This window comes from Rhipicephalus sanguineus, chromosome 4 (assembly GCF_013339695.2).
Source record: "Rhipicephalus sanguineus isolate Rsan-2018 chromosome 4, BIME_Rsan_1.4, whole genome shotgun sequence".
NCBI lineage: Eukaryota > Metazoa > Arthropoda > Arachnida > Ixodida > Ixodidae > Rhipicephalus > Rhipicephalus sanguineus.
Window position 1 is genome coordinate 83228720 of NC_051179.1, and position 13035 is coordinate 83241754.

The 13035-nt window shown below is 46.1% G+C and overlaps 1 protein-coding gene across 1 annotated transcript in view; it reads left to right on the top strand.

Annotated features, from left to right (window-relative positions):
• Window positions 1–13035, top strand: part of LOC119390348 (aromatic-L-amino-acid decarboxylase) — a 52226-nt gene that overhangs the window by 23645 nt on the left and 15546 nt on the right. The window contains exons 4-13 of the mRNA XM_049414751.1: window positions 1268–1319; window positions 1515–1585; window positions 2108–2242; window positions 3734–3877; window positions 4741–4902; window positions 6111–6178; window positions 7022–7112; window positions 7797–7895; window positions 7989–8090; window positions 8981–9205. Coding sequence (XP_049270708.1) covers window positions 1268–1319; window positions 1515–1585; window positions 2108–2242; window positions 3734–3877; window positions 4741–4902; window positions 6111–6178; window positions 7022–7112; window positions 7797–7895; window positions 7989–8090; window positions 8981–9205 — 1149 coding nt within the window. The remainder of the gene's footprint in view (window positions 1–1267; window positions 1320–1514; window positions 1586–2107; window positions 2243–3733; window positions 3878–4740; window positions 4903–6110; window positions 6179–7021; window positions 7113–7796; window positions 7896–7988; window positions 8091–8980; window positions 9206–13035) is intronic.

The following is a 13035-nucleotide window of genomic DNA, read 5'->3' on the forward strand; positions in this document are numbered from 1 at the left end:
CAAAACGAAGATACCCATCAGGGCATGTTACTTATCGCCACCCTGCTATCAAGTGTTTGCGCATGCCCACTATGTCCTTCCTTGTAGTCTTGCCGTGAGGCTATGCACAGAGCATGCTGTCCCACACGTGCGTCCCTGCAAGTGCACAAACGCGCACAGTTGCACTGTGGTCTGTTCATTTATTTCGTTTGTTTGCCAACTCGTAGCGCATCTGCATTCAATCGAATAACTTTACTGCTTAGTACACAGACACTGTACCACTTATGCAGTTCCTCAGCAGCTGCCTTGTCCAAGATTTGCTGCCGATAAACCCTCCTGCTGGCGATACACCCTTCTCGGCTCGTGCTGTAGAAGTATATTTACAATAACTTCTCTTAAAAAAGAGGCTAAAGAAATTGGGGAACTGCTTAAATTCCCGAATATTTTCATTCCGAAAGTTCCATGCTTCGTTAAAGCTTTTTTTTCTTTATATTTGTTTTGGCCTTATGCCTGTTTTTTTTTGTTTTGGGCTTATTTGTTGTTCGTCGTACATGGTAAAAGCGCAGAAATTCAACCAATACAACAACAAAAGGCAGCCAAAGTTCTGTGTGTTATCTTTGCGGCTATCTCAGTGTTCGCCGAATTTCTGCGCTCTTCCCATGTACGGCGCTGTCCTTGCTCCAACGTGCTTACTGTAGACTTACTAAGAACTGTACCACAATTTCTCTGCTCAAGTCTAAGAGTTCGTCGCTTGTTTATTTGCTTTAAATCTGCATTTAGCCTGGCATGCACGAACCTTACCTCGGATGAAAAGCTTCTCGCTAGCGCATGTGAATAGAACTCTGAATGAATAGCAATAAAGCGATAAATTTGTAAATTTCTTCTTGGGTATACGAACCATCAATGCTAATTTTCCTTCGTTCCATAAAAGGTTGCATCGTCTATGAAACGTGCCCCTTATCACATTTAGCATTTACACTGCGTCTCCTTCATACGATTTATTACCCTGCTAATTACAATGTGCAAGCATGCTGCTTGAAGAAGCCCGAGTGACAAATCAGATGACTTCCAAGAGTTACTTACGTCACTAATATAGCTGCTTGACGCGAAGGTGGATGTTTGCACACACCCGCGCCTATAGCATGAGCAAAAGCTGGAAAGCATGGCCGCGTTTAAGAAGCTATTCTACGGCTCGCACATACTGAGATAGCTTAATTTTAATACGCTCTTTTCAACCCTAATAAACTAATTGATGATTGTTTCACTGTTTCCGTTTCTTCCTCTACAGGCAGCCAGCCCGGCTTGCACAGAATTGGAGGTGATCATGCTGGACTGGGTCGGTACGTCATCGATGCATTTCTTGCATGCTTACCTTGAACAGTTCTAAACATGAAGGCAAACAGGCATTGTCTTTGAGTACAATGGCCGGCTCCATGAACCGTCGTTTTTAGTAAGCATAGATAACAGTTGCGTGTTGCGCTTCAGTTGACTGCAAGGCGCTATGGTGCAATGTATTTCTCTCGCTCTTTCTGCAGGAAAGATGATTAACCTTCCGGATGAATTTCTCTGCCTGTCAGGAAACAGCAGAGGAGGAGGAGTCATCCAGGCAAGCGAGTTTTACCTTCGTCACGTGACTGTCAAATGTCGTGGAAAAGACTGGATGCCCAGGGTTCCTACACCACTGAGTTCCTATTTAATCACATGTATACTGAATTCCCATCGCATCATATTACTTGCGAAAAACGGTCTGTCTATGCACAGAGGTACGGTGGCCCGTTTCTATCGCCATACTGCGGACGCAGGTGTCTGTGCAACGGGATTCCTTTTTCAAATTTCAACATGGATGTTTTGGTGCGTGTTTACGCTTCCCTTCTCCGACAAAGACAATGTCCAGAAATGCTGCGACCCAGCTCACATGATTGCTGCCTGATAAGTCGTTGAATCGTGATATACCTCAAGTCGACGAAGATTTACATAGTTCTTCAAGTATGTTTGACAGATTTAATTTGTACTAAGATGCGTAGGTTTTACCAGGAGTGTCTTGACAAGGAATATTACACTGAATGACTGTGCTAGATTGCAATTCCATTAAAAACTCTGATCTCTCTCTCTCTCTCCCTTCTTTCAGTCAAGCGCGAGCGAGTGCATTCTGAACACTCTGCTGGCGGCCAGGTATGCCACCATCAAGAAACTCAAGGAAGAACAGCCTTTCGTCGATGAGGGCGTGCTCCTCTCCAAGCTCATGGCCTACTGTTCCAAGGAGGTACACGTCCTTTACGTACTATGGGTTGCAATCGTGTAGTCCTTTGCTAATACCCTTCGAAAGGGAAGCTCGCCAAGCCAGTGTTATGGTAGCATTAATGTATAGGCAAATATTTGATCAGGTTATATTATGTTCAAACCTTTTTGGCTTTTTTACTGTACAGAAGACAGCGAAAATTATCACTGAGGTCAGAATTTCTCCCAGATTTCTCGGTGTTCTTCTATAGCGTCGCAATTTAGTTTAGAGGTGGGGCCATTTCGTCCTCCCAGAATACAAGCAAACCTTTAAGAAGCATCGCTTTTGTTAGGGTGCGTAATAAGCCTGTTTGCACGTAATGTACATATACAGTTAACTATACTAATAGGCGACGTTTTCGCAACCCTGCAATTACTGAAATCTGCTTTATAATTTTGCAGGTGTCGATTCAACTCACTTTTTACTTAGGTTAACTTTTCACTTTTGATAGTTGTACAATTACCGCCGACTTAGAAAACTTGTTCATGCTGCGTGGATGTAAAATGAAACAGTGGTTGCACAAAAATTATCGTAACTGCTTCTTTGGAACCGTCCGCCAAGTTTTGTTACTAGTCACTCTAAACCTTTTCGCGTATGCTCAGACACTCTGGACACAGGCACAGCCGATAGCTGAAACATTTGAAGGACTGAACACGTTCAGTGTTGCATGCGCTGTTAAGTGCCTCAACTTTTCGCTACTGTAACATCACGGTGCCGTGATGATGAAAACAGGAGTACGCCAGGAAATATATGAACCTTTTTTTTATTAGACGACCTTGGGTCTTTCTGCCGGTCGGTATTTACACACGTCGCATAGATCTGCTGCCAAGCCACAGATAGCGCAGCGATCTGTGGCTTGGCAGCAGGTCTATTCATCTGTGAGTTGAGTGCATCTGTGAGGAGGTTCCAGCTCTTACGCCACTGCAATCAACTAACATGTGCACTAAAATGTGAGCTCCTTCACAGACCTAGTTGAGTGTGCGCTTATCTATGGCGATAACACCGTAGGTTCGTGTTCGGTGGCGAAGTGCGCATGTCAGCGGTGATGTGTGCGTGCAGTACGAGAACTCATATGCTTCGAAACGGGTCAACGGCAACCAGAACACAATGTAAATGCGTCCAATTGTAATACCTACGACTAAACTTTACCGTTTTGAGGCTGTAGATGCGTGGAGTCCACGTACGCTTCCACGGTCACGATTTTGTAGCGGCGCGTGGTTCTACGCTGTTCCTTTTCGCGCTTTAATTATCGGTGGTCAGAGCGACACTTTGCTGGCGTTGTCGGTTATATCAGCCGGACGGCAACGGCGAATAAGTGGCACACAATAAAGCACAAGGCAACATCACAGTCGCGGCCAATGTGATGTCATGTCACATGTAATCACATTTACATAGGGGGATGTGTAAAAACAGTTGGGCACTTGTACACGCAATGGTTCAGTACGGTGATTTCATGAGTTTCTTCCTTTTCCGCAGGCTCACTCATCAGTAGAGAAAGCAGCCATGATTGGATTTGTCAAGCTTCGCATTCTTGACACGGACGACAACTTCAGCATGCGTGGCTCAACGCTTGCCGCAGCCATGGAGGAAGACCGCAAGGCCGGATTCGTCCCCTTTTTTGTAAGCGAACTGTCGTTGCTCTGCGCATGCGCGTGAAGAATATTACGAGGCTATATAAGCCTCCTTTTACATCATCCCGATTTCCTGTGATACGTGAACGCTGTGTCGTCCGAATGTCAATTTTAAATGTTCGTTATGTACCTTGGAACGCAAAGCGTTAAAAAAAAATCTGACACTGTCATGAGTGAGTGAATAAACTTTATGAAAAGTCCGGGCGAGACGGGGGGAAGAGGGGATTGACCCCTGTCCCGTCCCACGCTCTGTCGATGATGATGCGTCAGGTGATGGCTTGAAGCCCTTGGACCCGGGCGGCATCCTCGGCTTGCCGGACGGCCCAAAGTTGGTCGGTCAGCTTGTCACTGTCATGCTAGAAAGTTATTGAAGTGCAATGCCCATCTAACTTTCTCTAACAAGAAACCAAGTATGGCCAAAACGAAAGCCTGTGTCTGAAGTAAAAGTGATGTTACTGTGCTTATTTATGCACGCAGGTTAGTACGGTGCAGAATAACGTGAGATAATGCTTCATACAGTGCAAGAAACCACTTGGGAATGTGTTCCTGAGACAATCCCCCAGAAACCAAGCGTTGCAGTGATCTGCGAAAGAATAGGCGCTACCCTACTGTTTTCAGAAGCAATGGTATTAGGTTCTCGTTTGTCCATAGAGTATCGCATCCTGTGACGGTTAACGTCGGACCTCCCGCCTAACGCCAACTTTGCACACTTTTAAGAAAGTACGTTTAAGTAACTTACGGTATAGGGATAACTATGGCGCAGTACCACCTAGCCCACCAGTCTGTTCTTTTGTACGTTTAAGTTTTGCGATACTTAATCTTCAAACGCTGATCTGCTCGCTCGATGTTCAGGTGAGCGCAACTCTCGGAACAACGTCTTGCTGCTCCTTCGACGCTCTTGCCGAGATTGGTCCACTGTGTCAGAAGGAAGGCATCTGGCTTCACGTGGACGCCGCATACGCAGGAAGCGCCTTCATCTGCCCCGAGTTCCAGTATCTGCACAAAGGACTCGAGGTATAACGGTATACCGAATGTCTTACCAAAAGTGAACTAAGCAACTCTCCCAAAATGGTTTCTTAAAGGGGTCATGAAGCACCCCTTGGGCTGATTGAAAAAACACATCCTGCGGAAAGCTGACACGGCTATGAACTGCTCTGCCAAATATTACAGTCGTGCGCGCCGCGTAATGGCCACAAGCGGAGCGCGAAGTTGCCGTTTCCCCAGGCACCCTCTTTTCAAACAGAGGCCGGTTCTCACTCTCGTCGGTGGGCGGGGCGTCTGTCCGCTGTACGTCGCAAGAGACATAGCATGCTTATTGGCCGATAGCCGACGTAAATCGAGAGCGGCGTTCGGATCAGATGCGCTTCTTGCCGCGGGGTGCCGCCACTTGCCGGCGCCGCACTCCTCAGTACACGGTAGCCGCACTCGCGCAAGCGAATCACAGCGGGAGAGCGATCGCGTTTCATGACGCGCGCTGGCGTAACTTCTTTCCCCCATGCCATCCCTCCCTGTCTAGCTTCCAGTGCGCTCGCCGGCACGAGAAAAGAGAGAAAGCGCTGGGAGCGTGCGCCAAACCCCTGTAACTCCGCTGATTCTTAACGGATTCGAGAAATTTTTGCGGCAATCGATTCGGGAGGCAGTACACTCCGATACTGAGGCCATTAGATCATTACTTGAAAAAGTGGTTCATGACCCCTTTAAACAAGTTTTCGGGGCAGAAGGGTTAAGAAAAATTCGAGGCAGCTAATGTGTCCGGTTTTGCAGGATTGTTTAAATTCAAGTTGGTCGTTTAAATCGACAGTAACCTTCCTTGTGTCTTGAATTCCTGGTCCTTTGAAATCCTTTTGGTTGGCTTTATAAACAGCCGAAAGCTGAGCGATTTTGTGAAGTGGGAACTGTATGTGTCGATGAGTGTTAAACGGACACCAGGCAGTGCCAACCACCGGAATATCCTTCCGCATTGCTCATAACGAACACATATCTAAGCAGTCGATGAGCGCTGAAACTACATGTCGAACTCGGCTTCGTTTCGAAACGGCAAGGAGAATTCGGTCTCGAAGGCGCGGCTTTGATCCACATGAAACATTAACATGAGTGGAATCGGCTAATGGTGCAAGTGCATCATCGTACAAAAAAGTCTCTTATGGTATACTAATAGCACCGAATCATTCAAGTAATGCTTCTTTCCTCAATTTTATTATGTTTGTTTTGTTCTCTTCCAGTACGCGATGTCTTTCAACATTAACCCTAACAAATGGATGCTTGTAAACTTCGACTGCTCCTTGATGTGGTGAGTGCCGCTGCATCTGTTCTTCATTTCGTTATATGGTGGCACGTCCGGCTGAATCATCCCTGCCCCACCCCCTGGAAATAGTTAGCAGCTGTGTATTTCGTTTATAACGATGCTTTTGCAAAGGTTAGGCAAGTCGTTTTAACGACTGTTATACTGAACAAAAAACACTGCACAACAATACGGGGAGTAGCGGCAGAAAACAAAGGAAACCGTTGCAATACTGCAAAACACTCGTAAGGCAGTGGCTACGTGATAGTATGAATTGGAGGGGCACGTGTTTACTTTTCTGCGGGAGACTGGTTTAAGTGATGCATTGTGAGACATACTTCAGAATCGCTCAGGCAGAGCAGTTGCCGGCCAGGTCTGCCAGGCTAACCCCTCCTGTGGCAACATCACCACCACGTATTTCCTGATGGCACTCCTACAGTCTTACAAAATTTGGCCAGTTTCGCCACTACAACGCCACTTAACGACGTGTAGTCTGAAGCCCGTCACATGGCATCTGGTAACAGGAGGGCATGTGGTACATTCGAGCTGATCAACAGCTGCGTATTCATTAACAGGTCATCAATAACCTGCGCGCCACCCATTCCACGTAAGCTCACGTGCACAGCTGATCATTCCCATCCTTATCCGTTTTACGAACTGACGATGTGACTGCGATACGCGGTGTCCACAAAACTTCTCAACGCCGCGGGAAACAGTTAGGTCGAAAAATAAGTAAAACATTCGGTGCCGTCGCTGCTTCCTGCGGGTGTCATAATTGCCCAACAATATGCAGCCGAACGAGCCGCACTGGAATGAAAGTTTACAACCTGTCACAATGTGTCACTCTTGCAGGGTGAAAGACAGGTTCAAGCTGACGCAAGCTTTGGTTGTTGACCCGCTGTACCTACAGCATAGCTATTCAGGTGAGCATAAGTCTCATTCAGTTTAGCGTCTCTTGCACAAACCGCCATAGTACCTAGGTATAAAGTTTTACGCTTGAGTGGGTTCTTTTTTTGTTATAGTAGCACACAGTTACATAGTATTTTTCTCTTTTTCAGATAAAGCAATCGATTACAGGGTAAGTGTTTATTTTCCCCTTATTTGACCAGTTCATATTGTATAGCAGTCTTGCAACTTGTGAATGAAGCGGTCGCTGTGAAACGTATGATGTGAAGCGCAGTGCTACTTCGTCTCTGACGATGAAGTAGCACTATGTACCGTATTAAACAGATTGAAAAGGCGAGGAGTTAGGCAATTCAATGACCTTATGGTTTTCTACGGTGCGCTGGGGAGAGGAAAGAAGGGATGGGATAAAAAGAATATTGAAGAAAGCAGATCCCAGAAAAACAGGAAGGTGGTATGAAGCTCGAGGATGTGTTGACATCTACGAAGCCGCCACTCGAGTATCAAAACTTCGATAATACCTTGGCAGACATCCGGTGTGATGACCGTATGGGGCCCCACTCCGGCACTGTCTGCTCCGGAAGGGGTGTCGGCACACTGTGTGCTAACACTCGACCTCTTGGATGGCAGAGATCCACAGTGGCTAATCAGGGTTGTGGCAATCATGACCACCATATTCTTTCGCTAGAAACTTAGTGCCAACTTTATTTTTTCCGTATTCCAGCACTGGGGCATACCTCTCAGTCGGAGGTTCCGGTCACTCAAGCTATGGTTCGTAGTGAGGAGGTACGGCATCGCCGGACTACAGCACTACATCAGAGAGGTTAGCAGAGATTGATTGATTGATTGATTGATTGATTGATTGATTGATTGATTGATTGATTGATTGATTGATTGATTGATTATCTCTACACAGCACGTCCGACTCGCAAAGAAGTTTGAGCAGCTGGTGAGGAGCGACTCCCGGTTTGAAGTGGTAAATCAAGTGATCTTCGGTCTCGTCTGTTTCCGGCTTAAGGTGAGTAGCGAGTATTAACTCACAATCAAGGTGTAACTCATTCCAAAATTGATTACGGCTGTAGCTAGGCAGCAATAAAAGACCCGACAGGGTGTTGCTATACCCTTGCTCTCCTCTCCTGCACCATTTCTGTGTCTTGTTTCTTTGAGGGAAGTGCTAGTTCTCTTACAAATCGGTTCAAGTAGCGTATAGGTGGTTTGAGCACACCTCAAGCAATTTTGCCTCCTATTTGTACTGTTGCACTGTTTCAGTACGCAAACGGCACTCGCTGTGTCTAAACGGAAGTTGATCAAACGTGCAAAATCTAAAACTGCAAGCTTTAAACTTTCGGAACGAACAGGGGTAGCGGATATTACAGTTAAGCGAAATAAATGCACTTAGGACGGGCCACGTAATGCGTAGGACAGGCAAGTGGCGGTCAGTCAGAGCTATGGAATGAATACCAAGGAATGGGAAACGCAGCAGAAGGCTGCGGAGATTTGGGAAGGGGTGATGGAATCAAGTTCGCAGGGATAAAATGTGGTCAGCTCGTAAAAGGTAGGCTAAACTGTAAAAATCATCGGGAGAGGTCTTCTTCCTGCAGCGGCTGAGGATGAGTTGTCGCTGCCACGGGATAGAAGTTTGAGGCGCAAAACAGGGACTACTAGTAATAGACGCGAACAGGCCCAGTTAACTTGATGAAAGCGCGCCTGTTTGTTTTCGTCCTGGTCCGATTTCCGCTCCTGGTCCTTGTCATCCGCTAGTTGTCTTGGGCTTTCAGTCAACATATTGCCTACCACACTTTCCGTGTTAATCGCTCTGTCCATACCAACAATGACCAGTCATCTATGTGTCGAATGCCGTGTGTTAGTCCCGTTTAATAATGTCGTTCCAATACTACTTTGTCGCAGGGTTCCAACCAGCTGAACGAGAAGTTGCTGTCGAGCATCAACGCGTCCGGCAAGTTGCACATGGTACCGGCGTCTCTCAACGACCGCTACGTGATCCGCTTCTGCGTGTGCGCGCCCAACGCGTGTGATGCCGACATCGTCTACGCCTGGCACATCGTGAGCCAGTTCACCACCGAGCTGTTGCAGCTGCTCGGACACGAAATCGACAAGAAGGAAGAAGAGAAGGTGAGCATTTCCTGCAACGCTTATGGACTCCCTGTTTCTTCCGGGACTTCTGCTGTGCTGGCACATATGAATCGTTATAAAAATATCTCTGCAAGACACCATTTCAGCTAGTTTTTGGGGACAGATTCATCGTATAGGAAGAGGTTAGGGCGGGCGTTGCGGTAAGTGGTTATTGTTAGAAGAAAGGTGGAGCTGTCCATAGAGGAGCACTGCTTGGCGCCATAGGGAAAATTAAAAAAAAAGGACTATTGCAAGACGCAACTAAAAAAAAAAGGCAGGGTAGAGGGAGCGCCCAGGTGACCGAAGCGCGGCAGTCCATTCCCTCCGCTATCAAAGAAGTAACCCCTCTCATGTACGCGGCCTTTGCGTATTCACTTCGTAAAAAAAAGTTTCAAGTCGCACCAATTTGAATGTTAATTTCATTGGTTACTTGAATCCTCGCTCACCATTTCTTTTTAGATATTTTTTTCTCTTCCTCAGTTCAGAGTCGCTGTTCAGCGAAAAATATTTCTTGGGCCTATTTGGATTTCTTTTGCTTAACATTATGATATCTTGCACGTCAATTCTGCGGAATCCCGCAAGGTGGCGTAATGGTTACGAAAGGGTAACTGACAACCACCCGTTTATAGCACGAAGTCGCAAGGAATTCCACCGGATTTCTCAGAAAACTTAGTTGCCTAAAAATTCGTACTGGTCCGGGGATAGCACCCGGGACCGACGCTTTTCCGGGGCTGTCGCCCTACCGACTGAGTTAACCAGGAAGCTAGCCCATATCTTCTGGAATCAATACCTCTCGTACAATTATGAAGTCCGCCTGAACCTTGGTCAATACCCGTGGAGTCGGTGGGCACCATTGCCATAAAGGTCGTCATATAAGCGGAATAATTCTAGCTTGGCGCTTTTCACTCTATCGCAGGGGACCTCTATAGATGCTTGGAGCCCTTTTCAGAACCCTATCGAGTACCTTTTCTTAAAAATACTGAGAAATCGGACATTAACTGCTGTGCAATACTGATAAACATGCCCTAATAACAGGTTATAACATTTGTACTTCGCTAACAGTCCTGAACCATACAAAAATATAGTGGCGATCTCCCAGTTTAACAATATAGGAAATGTCATATATGTAAAACTTCGCTTCCGTCTCCTTGAAGAGATATTATATACCAAAAGCGCGAGTAGACAGAATTTTCAGTACCGTGAAATTATCGATTAATCCGCCCCCCAAACGAAGGCATATTATAAATTTCCTCTAGCTTTGCTATTATTTCACCAACTCGCATTCAGGGGTAGCATAACGCTTCGGCTGGTTAATGAGCGCACCACTCTTAGCGCATATAGACACGATGCGCTGACCAGAGGGCGCTACGTGGCTCTTCTTTGTGAGACCAGTTTCGCTGCCATCGGCCGATAGGGGTACGAAGAGAGTGAGAAGACATTAAAAGCGACACTCTTGGCACATGGTTCATCGTATGCACGCTTGGGCACTTTCAGATTAAACCATCCTTCCTCGTTTTGTCACGCCTGCCCAATTTTGCCCCCTTTCGCTCGCCAGGCGATGCGTTCTGGCGCTGCTATCGCAGGGGTAAGCTCTCGCGCACGGTGCCTATCACTTATGCAGATCACTGCAGACGGTCATTTGCTTGAGCATCTCACTTCTTTTTCGTTTGCACTGCTCCCCATTGCATAGGTTGAGTGCTGCGGGATTGAATGTGGACGGGTCGTTTCAGGAGGAACACCACACTATACTCGACATCGCGTACGACAGCTACATCAGCTGCTCGGACAGGATGACGCATGGATGAAGCAGCTGGGCTTGCCTGCCTAGCCTTGAACACAGCCACCACTTTCCCGCAACCGAGTGCTGCTCCCCTCGAACGTGCACGTGACATTGGATTCCCCGCTTGTCCCTGTGCTTGCTCGACAACCTGCATGTTGGCGCTATATTGCACCACTCTGCCCACATTACCGTCACGCCGGCGTTGCGTGCATGGAATGACCGGGAGACTCCATTCCCAGCAAGTTTGCATCGACGAAACCATGACCCATGTGTGCCTGACGCTGGCGAGAACTATGTAGGACTTTGTTATAACGCGTAATCATGTCATTGCATGTCCTGCTTTTTTTTTAAGGGGTGGTGCTTTTTATTGAAGTCACTGGGGCTCACTAATGTCGCTTGTTATGCCAACCCCAGGCTTAAAAACAGACGTCGGTACCAGCCCACCGTAGTATGCCGATCGCAGCTCGTGGATTCGTCGTGACACAGGTTCTGCATTATGTACCAATGTGCGGAGTTGCGATGTGCGTGCTGCTGCGAGCACAGGGATTCCTGCAGAGATTTTAACGAGTTCACGAAAGTGATTTAACTAGTCCATATCCCAAATACATCGCTACAAAGTAAAATAAGCAAATGTTTGACACATCTATGCAGAATTTTATCGAACTCTCATCTTTTCAAAAAATGATTTTAAGTATGTTTGTTTTATATTACAAACATGCCCTTGCGTCTTGTCGCGGAGGTGCTTCACGCTGCTGTAAAAAAAATGCAGAGCCAAAGCTTAATATAAAGCTTCTTCAGGATATGAGTAGACAAGCATCCACTGCTGCTCCGCCACGAGATATCTAGCATTAGTGGGTATCCATACTCTCAGAGCAGTGCATGCCCGAAACATGAGTTAATGTGTAGGTTCTGAAGGCTTGGTACTGTGGCAGAGGGAAGGGTTACTATTCTCCATTGACCGGAAATTTGCATCAAGTTAACAAGCGCGTGCATTTGACTTTAGGTATAAGCATGGGCAGTGCTTGTACACGTGCGAAAACATTGCATGAAGAATCGGTCATTTTATTTTGCCTGCGGCATGAGCATGATTTAGACCTTGAGGCTGCTAGCATGAATGCCATCGCATTCGCCCCGTATGTTTGCATCGTGGGTTTTTTGTTTGTTTGTTTGTTTCTGTGTGCATCTGATGTCTGAAGAAAAAAAAAAGTGAAAGTAAACGATTAAAATAACAATGAATTCTTAACAATTGCAGTACCGACTGTTGCAAATATAAACTGTAGTAAATCTAGTTATGTACAGCACATTGAGAATGACATGCGTGAATCTATTGTAATCGAGTGAAGTGTCTTTCAAAGTAGGGTCCCAAGTGTTTTTGTTTCCCTTTTCTTTACGCTGCAGTTGCCATGCTCTCTAAATGATGTCTTAATGTTGACTGTTTTCGTATGCGCACTTGAGCGTGCGAGTTAAAGATACGTACCGCGGCAATCTTTTTACGATGCGTCAACGTATTTACTCGTGTTTAGGAGCTTGTTGCAATGACGAATGCAAGAGTGACTAATGTAACAATGAGTTTTCCTTTTGTGTAACCGGACGGCCTGTTGTCGAGAGAAAAACGTCTTATCAGATAAAATTTCTCTCGTAATGATGGCAAATGTCGGACTAAAGGCAAGATTTTTTTTTTTCGTAGCACTCGGACATCATCAGATCATTTTTAAAAATGAATGTACTTTAGAATGGTCGGATATAGGCAGCTTTGTGTGTCTTGTTTTTTAACACACACGCTAGTGTTGCACTGAGATTTTGTTCGTATTTGTCGGCAAGAACTCTTATCTTCGCTTCGTCTTATCTAGCGTTTTATAGCGAACGATGTCCGATATATTGTTACCTTGTGCAAGTTATGCATGCATCGTTAATGCATGACTGTGTGTACTGTAGCCCGCGGTGTTTCACTAGTGTGTCACAAAGGGTTCTGGGAACATCGATATATATAGACTCATAAAAGGCATACATATTATTGTTTCATATTTAAAGTGATGTCGCTACATTTGTA